This window comes from Chlamydomonas reinhardtii, chromosome 6, assembly GCF_000002595.2.
Source record: "Chlamydomonas reinhardtii strain CC-503 cw92 mt+ chromosome 6, whole genome shotgun sequence".
NCBI classification, from domain to species: domain Eukaryota; kingdom Viridiplantae; phylum Chlorophyta; class Chlorophyceae; order Chlamydomonadales; family Chlamydomonadaceae; genus Chlamydomonas; species Chlamydomonas reinhardtii.
In genome coordinates, this window is record NC_057009.1 from 5,964,799 (window position 1) to 5,983,102 (window position 18,304).

At 63.8% G+C, this 18,304-nt stretch overlaps 2 protein-coding genes across 2 annotated transcripts; both read left to right on the forward strand.

The window, feature by feature from the left end:
- The first annotated feature begins 2,083 nt into the window (after window positions 1–2,083).
- Window positions 2,084–6,173, forward strand: CHLRE_06g288950v5 (uncharacterized protein). Its single transcript, XM_043063388.1, has 2 exons — window positions 2,084–2,320; window positions 2,566–6,173. The coding sequence occupies exon 2, from the start codon at window positions 2,615–2,617 to the stop codon at window positions 4,775–4,777; it is 2,163 nt and encodes a 720-aa protein (XP_042924094.1). The 5' UTR covers window positions 2,084–2,320; window positions 2,566–2,614; the 3' UTR covers window positions 4,778–6,173.
- A 799-nt stretch (window positions 6,174–6,972) lies between these two features.
- On the forward strand, window positions 6,973–18,304 carry CHLRE_06g289000v5 (uncharacterized protein). The gene is made up of 23 exons (XM_043063389.1): window positions 6,973–7,452; window positions 7,632–7,770; window positions 7,914–8,252; window positions 8,384–8,685; window positions 8,812–9,237; window positions 9,386–11,678; window positions 11,818–12,040; window positions 12,133–12,263; window positions 12,339–12,450; window positions 12,575–12,954; window positions 13,045–13,173; window positions 13,298–13,482; window positions 13,589–13,721; window positions 13,864–14,205; window positions 14,372–14,620; window positions 14,708–14,884; window positions 15,051–15,158; window positions 15,334–15,379; window positions 15,488–15,704; window positions 15,817–16,104; window positions 16,282–16,429; window positions 16,524–16,620; window positions 16,755–18,304. The coding sequence occupies exons 1-23, from the start codon at window positions 7,184–7,186 to the stop codon at window positions 17,996–17,998; spliced, it is 7,977 nt and encodes a 2,658-aa protein (XP_042924095.1). The 5' UTR covers window positions 6,973–7,183; the 3' UTR covers window positions 17,999–18,304.

Here is an 18,304-nt window from a genome sequence, read left to right on the forward strand (position 1 = left end):
CCCACTAGCGGACCGCCAAGCGATCCATGGGGCGTGCCCCATAAGCATCATGTTATGGGTCAATATCACGACACGAGGGAAGATCAAGGGCACGAGAGGAAACAGGACACGATAGGTAGCGGCACCCAGCATCAGGTGCAGAGTGCCCTGCTCTAGATGTGGCTTTGGACCCCAGGAGCACGTATAGTCCATACATACATACGTATTGAACAGCAGGGCGGCAGCATGGCAAGTTTGAGGTCGTGAGTCTCGTGGGGCATAGCGGGACTTGTGGGCATGAGGGAGAAAGCGGGGGAAGAGGGGGGGTCGGCGGGGCTGACACGATGGAGTGACGAGAGGTGGCAAAAACAGCCCTCGCTGTCTTATGTCGGCGGTCACTGGGTGTGTGATGGGACAGGGTTCAGGCAGGTTGACGAGGTCCCGTAGGGTGCAGCTGACGCCCATACCCCAAGCAGACAGCAGACAGTTTGCGGTCACTGGGTGGTGCGTGCTCACCACCACGTTTTCCCACTTCAAAGCACGTCGCGTGCACGTGCATGCACACCCCGCCACCGCCCGTGCACACCCCGTACATGCCCACGCACGCACCTCTGCTGCATCCCCCTTTCGCCGCCAACACGGCCAACACCTCTGTACACATACCAATCAGTCTTCAGCAGCACAGCCTTGCAAGGAAGCTCGCGCACGGACGGCCCCTGGGCGGCGTCTTTACGCACGCAGGAGTGCGTGCAGAGCTATTGACGACGCCGGGCCAGGGTGGGCCAGGGGCTGCTAGGGCCCAGGGCGGACAGTGCAAGCCGCCATGGCGTTGGCGGTTGATAGGGCTCACGTACATCGTTGGTTAGTTGAGGGAGCTGCAGATAGAAGACCTAGTGCCAGTCAGTGCCAGTACACATGAAACCGCGCCTACCAACGCATGTCGCCGCTCAGTACGGCACACACCCATCGCCAATTTGCCACGTTGATTGCTTGCGCGCCGGCGACGTTCTTTCATGTTTGGTTGGCGCCCGGCGTAACTTGTTTCTCGGGGCTCAGCTACATCAGCCACGGGACTACGCTAACCTGCCCCTTGCCACATGTCCCATCGCACCCATCGCCATGTTCCGGACATGGGATAGGATGAAGGGCCGCCGTCTGAGTTAATGTTGTACCCAGAGGCCGGCATGACGTGTGGTCGAGCACGAGCGGACGGTGGCAATGCGTGCAGGATGCGTGCGTGTGTGCCGGCAGGGCCTTGACGTATTGCGGTCTGCAACGGTGTGACGCACACGGGGTGCATGTATCCTCCTCTGGCAGAAGTACATGGCATACCGAAGGGCCTACGGCACTGCCCTAGCAGGAGCGTTGCTACAAGCCCACTGGGACCATGCGTGCTCTGGGGAAATATCGGTGGACGCGGGAGAGAGGAGTGAGTGACATGGCAAATGGCGGCAGAGCGTGTCAAGGCGAGGCACGGGGCCGGTGGTTAGTGCCGCTGTCGTGAGTGTTTCCCCCATTACACTGCCCCCACATACTACACACACGCGCGCGCCTTGCGCGGCACCACGGAGTCACGGGCGCTGCACGGCGCTGCGCAGGGGTGCCCTGGGGTGCGGCCACACGCTGAGGGCGGGGCCTCAGGCGACTCGCCGCGTCTCGCAGTAGTTCTGCGTACCTACCTTGTACTTTATACCACGTCATTCATAAGCACACACGGCCCTGACTAGAAATCAGCAGCGACATAGCCTGGAGATAAAACGCATCAACTGCGAAATCCTACGCACCCGGGTTTACCAGGCTAACAACGGCTCCTTATGTACGTATGTATTTCTGAAACGTTCCCAGTGGACAGCATCAACTGTCAATTCGCTTATATCCCTGTCGGCACCTGACGAGGACCGATGGCCCTGCACCACTTCGAACAAAGCACATGTACCGAACACATGAAACTGGAAAGACTGGTAATGTCGCCACGAGGTGCAGAAGGGGGCAGGAAGCTTTTGCGATGAATTGTAGTGCCGAGCCGCTGTACCCGAATCCGGTTTGATTCGTCGCGCAAGCCCGGGCCCCTGAGAATACTGTCGCTACTTTTCATACGATGTAACATGTCGAACTTGCCAACACTTCATTGAAGAACTGGGCGTTGCGGCGAGTTTACATTCACAAGTTTGCCAGCAAGCTCCCAGTATTTTCAATTGCATCATAAGCACGCCTGGTTTCCCTGGAGTTGTGTGTTAGAATTCAAGCGCGCGTCGCTTCGGCGGCAAATTCGCTAGCGAGGGCTGTTTTTGCCACCTCTCGGAAATTCGTGACGCACCGAAGTAGAGCATCACTATCAGTGGTAAGTGAGGTGGCAGACAGCCTCTCGCAACTGGTTTGGAGCAGGTTGCGCTGCGGTATGGGCGCAGTCGAGTGTGCCGCGTTCCTTAAGCCTAGCGTATTTAATTAGGCGGCGACTGTACTGTGCTTTGTCCGTTTGCGCATGACGAGTTCGGGCGACGCTGCTCTAACTGTCACTTTCTCCGTGAGCACCCAAGGAGTCTCCCTGCTTACATCACTGCTTAAATCGCTTCGTTGTCTTTGTAGGGGTGCCAAGCTTTCTTCCTGCTGCCTGACCTCACGGTCGGAGTCCGCAATGGACTCCGTAGTGGGTCCCTGGCCGCTGCTGTTGTCGCCACAGTATGATAACTATGGCGCCTCAGCATCTGTCTCCCCTGTGGGCGGGCCCGTGCTGGTTGGGACGAAAAGGCAGCATGGCCCACCAGCGCACTTGCCTTGCGCGGACAGATACCGCAGCGCCCGACCGCTTGCGCGGCCCCGATTAAGCGACGTGACCTCACAATGCGATGCCGCAGCTGGCACGGAGTCGGAGCATCTGCTATTTTCTTCATGGCAGCATTCGCAGAAGCTAGCGAGTCCGGCAGCGCCAGCTCCTGGGTCAGCTTCCAGCACGGTACCAATTCTGCCAGCAGGCGCTTGGCAGTCAGGACGCCCGGTGTGCGGCACTGACCTTGCGCGTTACGGCGCCGTGTTCCGGCAGCAGCACGCAGGGCCTGGCGCGCAGCCAGCTGCCAAGCTGGTTGGCGTCTCTGACGGCCTGTCCGTGCAGCTTCAGCCAACTTACGTTGCGCCCAGCAGCAGCACTGCCACGACGGCAACAGCATCCGCAGGCTGCCCCTGCTGCCACGAAGCAACGCAGCAGGCACTCACCGCGCCCGTCTGCATACCGGCCTACTTTCAGTACCACTTCCTCCCGCAAGAGCAACCCGCGCAGCCGCTGCCCCTGCAGCAATGTCGTGAGCCTGAGTACGAGCGGTGCTACGACAAGCCGTCCGCGCGTGCGTCTAATCTTCTACCGCCACTGACGCTTGACCGCCGGCAACAGCCTCAGCACGTGCAATGCGTGTACCAGCCGATGCCGGCTCAGCAGCAGCCGGAGCAGTTGGTTCAAATGCAGGTGTCGGCAGCGGCGGCTTACTGCCACTCGGCGGCAAACGAGGCGGCTGTGCCGTCCCTAAACCGCACGTCGTACTCGTCGTCGTATGCAAGCACCTTGTACACGACCACATCGTGTGCGGCGACGTCATGCGACGACGACGTCACGCAGTGTCAGCCGCAGTTCAGCAGCCACCACGCCTTGGCGCAGATGCAGCTGCGGATGCAGGACCTCATACAGACGCTGGCACCGGTGGTGTCGACGTGGCAGGCACTTGGGCCCGGGTCTGTGCCGGAGCCACAGCCGTGCGGCTGCGTGCAGCACTCCACGTACTCGCAGCTGGACGACTTCGCCAGTGCAGTTGCGCCGCCGCAGGAGGTGGAGAGGCAGTGGCGGTTCCAGCGCACCCAACCGCCGCAACAACAGCATCAGCATCAGCAGCACCAGCCTGGGGAGCCGTACGACCTGCCGTGGCTAATGACCCCTTTGCCGCCGGCACCTGTCCGTGCCCCTGGACAACCCAGTCGCTTTCAGCAAGCACACCCGCAGCAGCGCCACCAGGTTGCACGGATGCAGCCACAACAGGACGACGCGAGCTCGGCGTTCCAGTGGCAGGCGCAGCCGGTGCCGCAGCTGCCGGTGCCACCGCCGTACCAGCAGCCTGCCGCGCTAACGTCGCACACGCTCCGTCATTTGCTGCTGCAGCAACAGCCGCACTGGCAACAGCAACATCAATTGTTGCAGCCGCAGCAGCTACAACGGCCGTCACACGGGATTGTTGTGCTTGCTGCGGTATCGCCGCCTTCGCGTTGGCAGCACCAGCCCGCGCTGCAGCAGGAGCGGCCGCCGTCGCAGTGTGCGCAGCAGCCGCATGAGGGACTGCAGTACCAGCAGGCGTCGAGTGGGCCCGATATGAGCCGACTTCCCAGGTTTGGTCCGTCCATGCCTGCCACGAACTCGACCTATGAGTGGATTATGCACGTGTGCACGGCGCTGGTGCTGACGCCCGACTCCACCGGCCGCCTCGCGGCGCACATCTTTCACCGTGTCGAGGACGCGGTTCGGTTGATGGTGGCGGCGCGGCCTTACGCTGGGCCGGGCCGGCGCGACGACGGGGCTGGTGGTGCCAGCGGCATGGCGGCCGCGGAGCGCGTGTACGGCATGGCGGCCATCTGGATTGCGGCCAAGCTTGAGGAGCGGCGCAGGGAGATGCCAAGGGCAAGCAGCCTGGCGGCGGTGGTGAGGACTACCCCGGGCGTGCTGGCGGCCGTGGAGCTGCGCATCCTGCAGTGGGTCGACTGGGCGCCCCTGGAAGGATTCGTGCCCGATGACTCGCACCTGTTGACGTGGGGCCCCTGCTGAGCTGCGTGCTGGCGAGGTGGTTCATTGTGCGGGGACTTGTCCAGGTGAAAACCGTGAGATGTGTAGGTGTCATGGCTGGCTGCGCTTCCTGACCAACTCAGTATGAGTACTTGGGTAGCTCTATCATAGTAGTTAAGTGAGATGACTCCGTTTTTATGAAGCAGGGAACACGTAATCGCCGCTCTTAATTTCTAATGCATGAAGTGCATGGTGTGACAGGGATGAATGATTGCTTGTGGCCGCACATGTGTGCATCGTTTGCGTGTGCAAAGTATAACAAACGAGTGAGCAGCATCATTCTTGTCATGTCCCCTTCAGATCCAGGTAGGATGGGATGTAGCCAGTTGTAGGGTAGGCCGTTAGCTTGGCGTGCGCCCGACATATAATGTAGCGTGATCGTAACTGGCGCGGTTGCAAGCCGAATAAGCACGACTGCGAGGAAATTCGGCCTTTGATTTGTGTTGTTCAGGCCAGACGTGTTGCTACTATGAGCGTTGCAGGGGCGGCCCTTAGCTAGGGGCATGCGTGCATGCGCCGGCGGGCGCTGCCAGGACGACGTATGGACATAAGGGCCATATGCCGTTCTTCCCATCGCAGTTTTTGTTCCAGAGAAGAAGCTAACCCCAGCTGGCGGCAGTCTTGTGACGGTGCAAGGGCCCTGGTATACGCGAGAAAGAACTTGCAGCATCATTCTTGAGCGGGATAGTACTGGGACTCTTGATACGGTACATGCGATTGCAGGACTGTTTGTATGGAGAAGCTCTGAGGTAACGGGTATGGGCTTGAGCATGTGCACGGTATGGAGCGTCGCGTGATTGCCGTGTGTAGGTAACCGAAGTTGGCTTCCTCGTAAGCGTTGCTGACATTGCCCTTGTCCGCGATCCCTTGAAGCAGCAGAATGGTTTCTCTAGATACGTAGGGGATTGGGTGACGCTTCATGCGATGCGGCCTTTTGGCCATGCTTGAAGGTGCATGATTTTGTCGTGGGCCGTGGCCGTCAGGTCCAGGGGACGTGTTCCGGTTTGGACCTGGCCAAAGCCCACCCACCGTTCTAGCACATTCTGTTTTATTTTATGTTCACCTTGAAGCGTGGCATGGTCAGCAAAAACTGTGCTGACGTGGGCCGGAAAAGGCGTGGGAGCAATGGTGTGACGGAGACAGTGGGGCACATGAGGCCACTTATCACCTTCGGAGTAGATGTGGTCTAGGGGAGTTGCGGCTTCGAGTGTTGATACGGCACCGCTGAAGGAGACGCGTGTGCACAGGATGTGAAGGGACCACCGTGAAACGTGGCGCCCGTGACCGTGAAACATGGCATCCCCAGATGCCCCCGGGTTGCTGGACAGTGACACAGTCCGACACAGCTGGCGAGGATGGCTATAAACCTGGTCGCGTTTGTTACGTGCGTCGCGGGGAGGGATGCACCAGGGATGCCACCGGGCCAGCCAGTTCAAGCCGCACAGTTCAGACCCTCGTGTGCCCCCCACGGTGCCACCTGCATCGCCTACAGTACCCGCTTCTTGCTACAGGGCAAGGCACTTAAATGTGGGTGTGGGTATGTGGGTGGGTGTGGGTTCGGGGGTCGCCCGGCGCGGTGTCGCCCGGCCACAGGCCACTGCTTTGCTGCATTCTGTTTGCAATTTCTCTGCGGTGCCCTTCCATGCTCATCCGTGGACGCTGGTCGGCTTCTTGCAGGTGCGCTGCGACTGTGTGTGTCTGGTGCTATCGCCGGGCCGGGCGCACAGAGCGTGGGGAATGCGCGTCAGCAAACTACCAGCCGGCCAGCCAGTCAGCGATGCCTCCGCTGGCGTTCAACCAGCCGCGCGCTCATGCCTTGACGTCGCACTTCTTTGTTGAATGCTGGGGTCTGGGCATACGCTGCACACTACGGGATTATGCAAGCCTTACCCTTACCCTGTTCCATTGCACGCAAAGGCGTGGGGGGGTGGGGGGGTGGGGGCGGGGCGTTCAGCAGGGAGTGACTGGGTGGACCGAGCCAAGGAAAGGACAGAGGCGAACCTGAGCCGACCTGAGCGGCATCAGTTGATGATAAGGCGCATACTAAAAAACACTAAGCATGAATTGGGCTACGGTACACTGGCTTTCGGCATTTTCCCATGCCGCCAAATGCATTTCGCCACGCTACGCCGTTGCATGTACCGCAGTACCAAAGAACACTGCGTGTTTGGGATCAGGGCATACAAAAGCTAGCATCTAGTAGACATCACGAGCACTTGTGGACTCAGTCAACAGGCCGCGACAGCTTGCAAACATGCGCGGACTGAGAGTGGAGAAGCATGCTAATTAATAATTTGCAACTTTTCATACTTAGAGTGACGTGCTGTTTGTAGCCGAGGCGCTTCCATACGCCGGCGACGTTTCGCTCACTGCGACGACAATTTCGCCATGGCCGCTGGACAAGATCTAGACATAAACGGATTGCGTGTAGAAAATGATCCTGCGGACTGTACTTTGAGGGTCACAGTGCACCCTCTCGAGGCGTCTGTCCTGCGCCTCCGTCAGCTCCTTGAGCAGCTCTACGCCCATCCTTGCTGCAGCGATACTGCAGCTACGGCATACAGCTTGGCATGTGACGTGCTCAGCTGCGCCGCTAGCAGCTGCGAGCTCTGGCGGGCACAGCTGTTACGCCACCACACGGAAGGGAGCCACGGCGGGTAAGGCCTTTCCCTGTTGACCTGCCAGCCCATACTTTACGACACGCTCTGCAATTAACTCGGCATAATGGGTCTTCCATGCATATTTACTCTCTTTTGGGCCCGGCCGTGGGGGGCACCGCATATAAATGGCCGTGGGATGGACCGCGTATAAGCTTACGTGGTACCCCCGCCCGTAGGCTGCTGGCCAGCGTTCTAGCGTCGCTGCATGTGCTGGACTGCGTCAAGGACTCCAAGGCGGCGCTGCGTGACATCCTGGTGGCGTCAGGCGGTGGTGATGGAGATGAGCAACAGCAGCAGCTTCGCGCGGCGGTGCAGGTACGCAGCTGGGTGCCCATCCATACGTGCTTGCGCGGTGCTGTCTGCATTGGGTGCAAGAGCACGCCTTCCCAATCGCTGTCTATGTTCAATACGGGCCATAGCCCTGAGCCGCCTCATTCCTGGCTCTCTCGCTGGCGTAGGACTTTGTGGGCATGCCCGCCGCCTGCATCCTCCTGCTGCGCGATCTGCTGCTGGAGGACGCGGCTACTGCCTCGGACGCAAAGCAGGCGCTGTTGCAGCTGCTGCCTCTCCAGCTGGAGGCCGTTGAGGGAGGTGGCAGCGGCATGGCTGGCGGCAAGGACAAGCCACGGATGTCGCTGATAACCAAGCTGGGTCTAGGCAGCGGTCGCCAGACGGCGGGCTGTGACGGCCGCAACTGTATATCGAGTGGCGAGGGCAGCGCGTCAGTGCGCTACAGCAATCGCATTGCGCTCTCACTCATGGTTTACTTGTACTGCTGTGCTGACAGTGCCGAGCAGGTGCGGCAGGTTGAACTTGATTTAACATACAAACCCGTGGGGGAAAATAAGGGGATGAGGAGGATTTTGCCCTGCAGTCGTAGTGAGAGCTGCACCTGCAAAGTGACGCACATTCTGCCGTATGAACGCAGGCACACCAAGCACTGATGGTACCCGCAAACGCTGAGGACGCCACCTCGAGCGTGAACGGCGGTAACTCTGGCACCGGTGTCACGCCCTCAGGTTCGAAGGCGGCAGCACAGGCTGCACAGAAGCTCCTGAAGGCCTGTGCCGCGGCATTGCGGGCCGCTCCGGTGGTGCCTGGCTTCGGCGACGTGCCTGTCGACCTGCTGCGGCCGCTGCAGGGCCTGCCGCAGCTGGTGGGCGGCGGAGCGCCCTGGGAAGCGGCGTCGGGAGCGCTGCTGCTGCCTGATGCGGCCGCCCTAGAGGAGCGGTAAGCGACGTACCCATGGAATTCCCCTCTGTCGCCGGCACATTCGTAACTGGGAATGCTAATCCATATCGGTATGCGGTGGCATGTAACATGCTAAAGTGCCGAAACTCCTGGGTGCTGCCGCAGGTACGGCATGTCGCTGGTCTCCGTGTACGCCGCGCACGACTACGGTTTGATGGTTGAGCAGCTGCTAGCGCTCAAGCTGCAGGTGGAGGCAGCTGGCGCTGCTGCAACAGCGGCTGCACCGCTAAATGTGGTGCCGAGAAGCAGCGACGACACATCGTGCAAGCACGCGGAAGCCGAAGGCGGCATTGGCGCGGCGACGTATGCTGCGCTGCTGGCCCTGCCGCAGCCGGCTCAGACGGCGCTGGGCCGCTCGGCGGCCGGCGTGGCTGGCCGCGCGCTGCGCCTGCTGCAGGACTGGCAGACGGCGGTGCTGCAACTGGACGCGCTGCGGACTTGGCAGCAGCAGCAGCGCCGGATGCGGGAGGCGGAGGAGGCGGCAGAGGGCAGCGGCCGAGGGGCAGCAACCGCGTTGCCCAGCACCAGCAGGTCCGTCAGGGGTTTTATAGGGCACAACTGGATGGAAAGATTACTGTTACAGGCCTGCTTGCGTGCCTCCTTTGTCGGTCACCTGGCCTCCTGGGAGCTGCGCTGCCACCAGCCTTTCTGACATGCATGTGCCCTCTCACCTTGACAGGTGCGCACTCACAGGCACGGACGCGACTGACGTGGTGCGCATGGTGGCCTACATCAAGGGCCTGACGGGCCTGCTGCAGGAGTCGCTGCCCTGGATGGAGCCGCTGCTGGCGGCGCACTGCGCGGCGCAGCTCGGGCAGCTGCTGAGCGGCGTGCTGGTGCCTGTCGCCCAGGGGGCGCTAGCCATGCCGCCTGCGCTTGACAGTGCTGGCACAGCAGCGACGGCCTTCGGGCTTCCGCCGCCGTCACCTTCACGCGCTCGTGATGACGGGCTGGCCATGGTCCCCACGCCGAGCGGTGGTGTGGCACCCGACAGCATTTTCGCTACATTGGCCGAGCCCCCTGTTGGCGGCGCTGGCGGCAGCAGTGCAGCGCTTGCGCGTGGGTTGGGCCGGCTTTGGAAAGCCAAGGCAACCTCCCACCGCCACAATGAGTCTTCAGAGGCCGTCGTGGATATCCGCTCCCTCACACCTCCTGGCGCTACGGCTGAGGGCGAGCCGGAGGCGGATGACGCTGACACGCCCGGCACGCCGCTGGGCCCTCCGCCCCAGGGCATCCCCGCTGACTGGACCCCCAGCCGCGTGAACGACTTCCAGCCCGACCCTTACACGCGCTTGCGAGACTGGTTTGCCTCCGGGACTGGCAACACCCCACAGAAGGGCGCGGGGCCTGCGCCAGGTGGCGAACCCTGTGCGATGGCGATGCTGGGCGCTCCACCGCTAGATTTGGATGCGCCACTGGCTACGGTGATGGAAGGCCACACGCCGCGCTCAGGTGCAGGCACGCCTGTTCCGGACAGCGGGAGCCGCCAGCGCCCGCCGCGCCCAGGCGCGAGCCCAGGCGGCCTGGCACACGTGAGCGCTGGAAGTCCCAGCACAAACCGCGGCCTGCCGCCGCTGCCGCGGCAGTCCCCGCAGCAGCAGCAGCAGCAGCATAACACGCCCGGCGGCACCACGGACGCGACGGGCACCGAGGAGGCCGGGCGCGGGGAGGACGTGGAGTGCACCGTCAGCAGCGCCAGCGAGCAGGACCCGATGGAGCTGGTGGGTGTGCAGCCTGGCAACCAGGTGCATGCGTCCTTGGACAGCGACAACTTTGCCCGGTACCAGGCAGGCATGCCCGGCTATGGCTACGGCCATACCGGCTTGTGCCCACAGCAGCTGGGCGCGCCGCAGCCGCCGCTCGGTGCTGCTCCAGCTGCATCGTTCTGGCTGCAGGAAGGCGGCGGTCACGGCGGCTTCGCCGCGCCAGCTTTGGATGACCACTTGACTGCCGCGCAGGCGGCAGCATGGTCTGGGCACGGTGATGCTCCCGGCTCTAGTGCAGGCGGAAGCGGCGGCGGCGCCTGCCTTACCAACCCGCTGTTCGTGTACCCGAGCGAGGGCGGCCGTCTGGTCGCCGCCGGGGCCACCAACCCGCCCCAGCAGCAGCGTGGGAGGAGCCCACCGCCGCAGGGTACGGTGGCGATTTGGGTTGCAGGCAAGAGTGGTGGCGGCGCTGCCACACACGCGCCTGCGCCTGCACTCCCCCTGCATCAGGAGGACGGCGACCTGCACATGTACGGCGGTGCTGGGCTGCTGGGCGCTTACGCGCCCGATACGCAAGCACTCGGCACGGGCGAGGGGGCGGCCGCCCAGCCGGGCGGCAACGCGAGCGGGGCGAACAAGAAGGGCAGCTCGCGCTTCCGGAGCATCAAGAAGCTGTTTGGGATCAAGCGTGCTCCTGCGAGCAGCAGCGGCGACAACGGAACCGGCAAGGACTCGCAGCAGCAGCAGCAGCTCCCCCACGCCGGCAATTACCTCTGCGCCCCCTCCGAGGCGGTGGACAGGGCCCAGTACGGCTTTGACGCTCCTGCGCTGGGTGATCTGCATGTGCCTAATCTTAACGAGCACGGGAATGCAAGCCACGTGTCGCCCATGTCTGTGCCGCCTGCCATACACGGCTACGGCGGCGTACCGCTTCCGTACGGCGGCGAGCAGCAGCAACAGTACTGCATGGGAGTTGGGGAAGTGGGTGTGGTGCTGGACGAGGTGGCGACGGGCGCCACTGCCAGTGGCCAGCAGGAGCGTGCGCTGCGTGAGGGCCTGCACCGCGACGGTGCGTTCGCAGTGCTCAGCGTTGGGCCTGGCGGTGGGCAGCACAAGGAGGCGAACGGCAGCGGCGGCGTTGTAGGGAAGGGCCAGCAGCAGCAGCAGCAGCAGCTGGGGCGGTTCCTGGAGGTGGTTGCGCAGGCCAGTCGCCAGCGTGATGAGCGGAGCTGCAGCCGGCTGCAGCGCCTAGCGATGGAGCTACAGGTGAGGAAGAGACGACTGGGTATGGGACTTGGCGGGCACATACGTGCGACCTGCGGCGGAAGAAGCGCGTGGATGACGGGCTAGGGGGCAGTATCCTACCCGCAGGTTGAGATTGACAGATACACCCGCTTTCCTGCAGGCCCTCCTCACATCTGCTGGCTATGCGCCGGGCAGCAACGGCCGCGCTGCTGCGCAGCTGTCCGCTGTTACTAGCAGTGTGGAGCCGCCTGGTGCCGTTGAGGCTGTTGGCGCCGCAGGCAGCAGCCAAAAGGCTTCGACCAGCCTGGGCGGTGCCAAGGCCAGCATCAAGAAGCTGGTCACGTCGTTCAAGGGCCGCAGCAGCGGTGGCCGCCAGGCCTCAGGTGCGCGGCGTGTGAGATTTCCGCATGTTTTTGCGACTTGCAGTACATGATATGTCATGCACCTGCGTAACCTTGGCTCTCCGCGCGTGCAGTCGCTGGTGCTCACCAGGACCTGCCTGGACCGCCCGTGCTGGCGTCGCCGACCGAGACGGGCATGGTGTCGGGCCCGTGCGGCGACGCGTCCACTGCCGGGGCACAGCAGTTGGCAGCGCTGGAGGAGCAGGTGCGTGCATCGCAAGGTTCGATTATGCAATGCGTCTCCTACGAAATGTCATTGTGCCATGTTCTGCCTGTGTAGGACGTGCCCCGTCTGAAGCTGGCGCTGGAGGAGATGGCGGCAGAGCTGGCGGCGCTGGTGGCGCATCGGCGCGTGCTCCCACGTGCTGGCAAAGCTGGCAGCAGCGCAAGCGGTGAGGCCAGACCACATAACCAGCCATGTACAGGGCGATGGCAAACCACATTCGTCACAGTTGAATTCAATGTCCCCGTCTGCATTCATTTGCGATGCGCAAACAAGTGTACCGTTCTTCGCAGGCCCCTCCCTGGTGTCGCTGCTGGCGCTCTCATCCGAGGTGCAGACCTTCCTGGCCCAGAGCCTCCCGCCGCTGCTGCCACTGCTCGCGTTCCGCACCAACGTCTCTGCCTCAGCCGACCTCTCCGCGCTGCTTGCTACTGACCCTGCGCGCGCCACCAGCCCCTACAGCCTTGGGAACACGCGCCAATCCAGCTCCGATGCGCGAGGCAGCATGCCATGGGAGCTGGTGTGCCGCGGCGTCCTTGCAACGGCGGCGGACATGGGCGGCAACGATGGCTCAGACGCGCGGCGCGGCGGCGCCAGCGGGGTGCCGCTTGCTGCCGCGCTTACGGCGATGTCCTTGTTCGGTGATGCTGTGGATACAGCTCAGGCACAGGAGGTGAGCTCTTCGCAATACCAAAGCCAGGGCGGAGTGTACAGTTTGTGCTTGCTGTGTGGCCTTACATCTCTACTACCCCTTTGCGTGCAGCTGCGCTCCGACTGCCCTGACACCCAGAACGCGCTGGCGCGCCAGCAGCAGCTGTACCGGCGCCAGGCCAAGTGGTGCCTGGACACGTTCGTGCATGCAGCGGCGCGCCGAGTCTGGGCCACCTACAAAGTAAGCGCGCTCCCTTGCGGCTTGGGAGGGCGCTTGACAAAGTAACTCCCTGTGTTTTGCATGCCCACATTGCACCGTATGTTCATTACGTTTCCGCATGCATTATTTTCACCCGTGGTCGTAGGCCCAGGCGCTGCGGTCGGAGCTGGGTGTGGCTGTGCCGCTCGGCGCCCCAGACGTGGTGCCAGACACCTCCGCCTTCCAAGACCTGCTGCAGCTGCAGCCACAGCAGCATCAGTGCGCGGATACCCGTTGCGCGGACGCCCGCGCTCTGGTGCAGCTGCAGGCGCTTGTAGCCCCTGTCGGCGGGTGAGTCCAGGCACCGCACAAGGCGCGGGGCTGCACGTATCGGGGACGTCTGTACACCTTAAGTGGCTTCACGTTTTTTTGACAACTGTCCACACATGCTTGGCAGGTCGGCCGGCGCGCCGGAGCTGCAGGCCCGACTCGCTGTGGCGGTGGATGATCTGGTCCGGCAGTGTGCGGCGCGCACCGCGGCTTTGGCGGTGGGCTCCGATCTCACCGCACTGGCGGCCGTCAAGCAGCAGGTGCGCACTGACACATGTCGGGACTGGAGGTCAGCTAGCTACACAGGACTTCTGCACATGCACCGGATGTCGCTGCCATTGCCCCGGCAAACCTGTCAAGCGCCCATGCTGTCAGCTTGACTTGGCCATGTGTCGCCCACAGGTGGACGTGCTGAGCGGCGCCGTCGCGCAGCTTCGCCTCGAGCTGCCCGGCGTGCGGCCGTGGGCCGACACCTGGCTAGGCGCCCTGGCCGCCGCCGCCGCCTCGGCACCCACCTGCGCGCCGATCGCTGAGGCGGCCGCCGCCACAGCCGCCGCCGTAGCGCAAGGCTGCAGCGCTGCGGCTGCAGCTGCTGCCGCGGCGGCGGCAGGTGGCGACGGGGTGGGCCTGGATGTGGAGGACATTCTGCTGACGCACGTGACCAGCGAGGGCGTGCTGCGTGCGCTCAGCACGTGGGCGTATGACATGCGCGCTGTGCAGTTCTCGCCCACCAAGCACACAACGGTGAGGGCGCCACGGCGCATGCTACCGTAACCTGCTTGCTCGTGCCTGGCCTCTCATAGCTGTAGCGGCGTTTTCCCTGAAAGGGCCGACCGGAAGTCCACAAGCTGGTTGGCTGTCCTCCAAGTCTCCGCTGACACAATGCGCGCCTCGTCATGCGTGCACACAGAACTACTGGGAGCAGCTTTGTCGCGCCTCGGCCGCCTTCCAGGCTGTGGCCTCGCCGCCCGTGCACCGCCTGGACGGCGCTGACCTGGCGCTGGCCGCTGCTACAGCCGCCGGCGGGGACGGCAGTAGCAGAGGTGTGGGCGGCACCTTCGGGCGGCCGCAGGTGCTGGCTCTGTACTCGCTGCTGGGGCTGGACGGCGTGGGGCGGCTGGTGGCGTCGATGCGCTCACACATCACATCGCTTCTCACGGTGCGTGAGCGCCTGGCTGCCGCTGGTGTCTCCAAGCGGTCGGTAACACAAATTTCAATCTGTGAGGCTTGGTGTTGCCGCCTGCAGGACGCCTCTCCCCTGCTGCGGCGCGTGCATGAGCTGTATGATGGTGGGGTGGCCGGGCCGCGGGGCCCGGGCCTGCGCGGCGCGGGCGGCGCGGTGGGCTTCCTGCAGCTGCAGCAGCGCTGGCTTCGCGACCGCGGCCACACCGACATGCTGGTGTCCGCCAACCGGGCCATGCAGGTGTGACCAGCGGAGTTTGAACTTGCTGAGTGTGCAGCCCATCACGCGGCATGCTTGTAAAAGCTTCTGCCACGGTTGAATGCGGGTTCGTTTGATCAGTGCGTTGACGCTTACTGCTCGCTGTCCCCGGATGGAGTCGCCGGCAACGATCCCCTCCCTCTCCCAGGCCCTCGGCAACTCGGTGGCCGCTGTGGCGCTGGTGGACAGTGTGCTGGCGGAGCTGGCGGCCAGTCGCGCGCCGCACCTGCTGCCGTTGGCCGCGTCCACGCTGCAGGTGGGCGGCAGGCGGCAGCAAACCGCAAGCGGGTAGTGGGGCCGTGGCTGCCTCCCATACATGCTCTTGCTGGCCATGTTATAGTCATACGATTCTCAAAACGTTTTCCGTACTACAACCTCCAACTCATTTACATAGCTGCTAATACTGTCCCGTCGTACGGCTGTGCACGCAGGCCGACCAGTGCGCGCACGCGGCGCTGCAGGCCATGGCGAACGCAGGCAAGTGATCGCGATGCCTGCATCCCCCTGCCCGTTGCCTAGTGCCACCTTTTACTGCGTCAATCCGGCTCGTAACCTGACGTGCTCCTTTGTAACGCACGACAACAGAGTCCGCAGCTGCCGGTGCCTCGTCGCTGCTGCCGCCGCTCGCGGTCCCGGCCGTGGCCCCGCCGCCCACCGGCACGGGCCTGGCAGGCCTGCTGCTGGGGCTGCAGGGCGGCCTGCCGCCGGGGCTCGCCGGCGCCAGCCAGCCCGCAGTGGCGGCAGCTGCTCTGGTTCAGGAGCGGCTGAAAGAGCAGCTACCTCCGGCGTTTGGCCTCCCCGGGTAAGCCACCGCACGTTTTTCAATGTGGAGAAGGTTTTGTGACCCCTTGGATGGGACAAGGCGAGTGAGGTGACTTCACCCTCACCAAACCTGTGACTGCTTGTGGCGGCAGGTTGTGGCGCGCTATGTACGAGGCCGTGCACCAGCAGCAGCAGGCCGCGCAGCAGCCGCAGCACCACCAGCAGCAGCGGCAGGCCTACCCGCAGCAGCCGGCTCAGCAGCCGCAGCAGCTGTTGTTCGTGCCGGCGCGGCTGTGGTGTGTGCTGCAGACGCAGCTGTGCTGCCTCACGGCCGAGGAGCAGGTCGTGCACGCGGCCAACGTGGGAGACGGCGTGTACGTGGCGGCCGCGGCGGTCGTGCAGCTGGCGGCGGGCGCTCCGCTCACGCCGGGCAGCGTCCTGTAAGTCATTGCTCTTGTGGCGTGCGTGACAGCATAGAGATTGCCGGTTGTGTTGGGTTCGCGTTGTGCCTGCTGCATATTAGCATGTGCTCCTGCGCCACGGTATGCTGTATCGGCACAACTTCACCGTGCTCTCTACCAACGCACGAGGGTGTCCTCCGTGCCACCGCCACACAGGCTGGGCGACACCACCACGGCGTTGCAGCAGGCTGCGGCGCTGGAGGCCATAAAGGCGGAGCTGGCGGCGGTGTCCGCCCCGGGTGGAGCCTCAACAGGCCAGTCGGCGGCAACCGCTGCGGCAGCTGCAACGCTGGAGCAGCTGCAGGTGCGTGGCTCTCGCGGTAGAGCCTGTACGCATGCCCGTACGCTGGGTTATTGGTGCTGACGATGATCGCGACCTTCTGCGTCCTCCGCTGCAGGCCTGGTCGGCACGGGCTGAGCTGGTGCGGTCGTCTTGGGACACGGCGGTGCAGCTGACGGTGGGCGCCGGCACAACCGCCGCGCGCCTGGCATCGGGTGAGCCTTGCCTGCAGTTGATGCACGTACATAGATTACGGCGGCTTTCACGAAAGATGCAGACACATGTCTGTCTTCCCTACCATCCTGGAACATGCTCACTGAGCTTGTGCGCGCTCCCTGTGTCCCCACAGAGCCGCAGCCGGACCGCGCTGCCTTGCTGGCATCGTGCCTATCGCAGCCACCTCTGACTGCCGGGCCGCCCGACCCTTGGATGGGCCTGGTGGCCCAGGCGGCGCTCGCCGGAGCTGCCATGCAGCTGCGCGCTGCAACACCGCAGCCGCCGTCGGTGTCCGTGCCCTCGCAGCAGGTGCCGGGTGGAGGGCCGGGAGGCTTCAGCGTGGGCGGTCGGGCTGGCCAGGCCGGCGGTGGCTCTGTTGTCCCGCCATCTAGCGCTGCAGGCGGGCGCCTGCCGCCGGGCGCTGTGCGCATGCACTCGACCATGCGGCTGCTTGTGCCGCAACAGCAGGGCAGCCAGCCGCAGCGCGGCGCACCACTGCCGAGTCGCAACAGCTCTGGGCCGGGTACAGCTGCAATGGGCGCTGGTGGCGCCCTCGACCCGTCGCGGGTCTTAGCCTCGCAGCCACCGCAGCCGTCGCGGCAGCTGCTGTCTGCAAAGAGCTTCAGCGGTGCGATCAGCGGCCCCACTGAGCCCGACATGAGCAGTGCCGGAGCAGCGTCAGTTGCTGCTGCTGCGGCGGCGGCGGCAGCGGCGGCTGGCCGATCTCACGACAGCGGCGTGCCACCGCTGGCTGCTGGCCCGCTCATGGGCCCGGCGTGGAACCCGCAGCAGCAGCTGCAGCAGCAGGCCGCGCCCGGGCAGCAGGCGCTGCGGCCGTCGCCGTTTGTGATGCAGCAGCAGGCGGCGGCCATGCAGGTGCAGGTGCAGCAGCTGTCGGCGCAGGCGCGGGGCATGCACCTGGGCGACCCCGCAATCACGACAGCCACCGCCGCGGCAGAGTACGGGGCCGGCCCGCCCCTTCTGCACCTGCAGCAGCAGCTGCGGCTGCAGCACAGCACCGGGTCTCACGCCATGCAGTCGGCGCATCACGCCTACGGTGGCGCCATGGCGGCAGCAGCCATGGCGCAGCCAGACCCTCCGCTAAATAGCTACCTGTCGTACGGAAGTGCCGGTGGCGGTGCCAGCAGCAGCCACGGCACTGCGATGGGTTCCCTGGGCGGTGCTGGCATGCCGCCGCCCTCGACAGCTTACGGGAGTGGTGGCTACGGTGCTGCCCCCATGCCCAACATCTTCAGCTTTGCCGGCAATGGTGGCGCTGGGAGTGGGCCTGTCTTCATGGGTGGAGGGGTGGAGTATGATGGCGGCAATGGGGCCGTGCAGAGCCGCGCCCAATACGGCTCTGACTTTGCTGAGTAGTGACGGGGCTCCCGACAAAAGCGATACCGGTAGTGGCGGTTTGAAAGAGTAGGTAGCTACGGTCTCAGGGTAGCAAAAATGGGCCCAGGCAGTCTGATATGGGATACCAAGAGGAGCATTGAGGTTTGTGAAGGATGAAGCGTACTTTTTGCAGATCAAGAGAGAAAAGCCCGAAAAGCAAGCCATGGCTTTGCGCAGTATAACTTCTGTACGTGGTACATGTGCTACAAAGACACAGCAGACGGCGAGCCGTCATAAAGAGCCTGTCACCGTTGTCCATTTCTGTAGCGGCTCGCTCTCACGCCT

Excerpts from the sequence above, each read along its gene's own strand:
- CHLRE_06g288950v5 (XM_043063388.1), top strand. The coding sequence starts at position 2,615 with ATGGACTCCGTAGTGGGTCCCTGGCCGCTGCTGTTGTCGCCACAGTAT.
- CHLRE_06g289000v5 (XM_043063389.1), top strand. The coding sequence starts at position 7,184 with ATGGCCGCTGGACAAGATCTAGACATAAACGGATTGCGTGTAGAAAAT. Across the intron at positions 11,679-11,817 it reads GCCTAGCGATGGAGCTACAG|GCCCTCCTCACATCTGCTGG; the intron begins GTGAGGAAGAGA and ends GCTTTCCTGCAG. Across the intron at positions 16,105-16,281 it reads CTCACGCCGGGCAGCGTCCT|GCTGGGCGACACCACCACGG; the intron begins GTAAGTCATTGC and ends ACCGCCACACAG.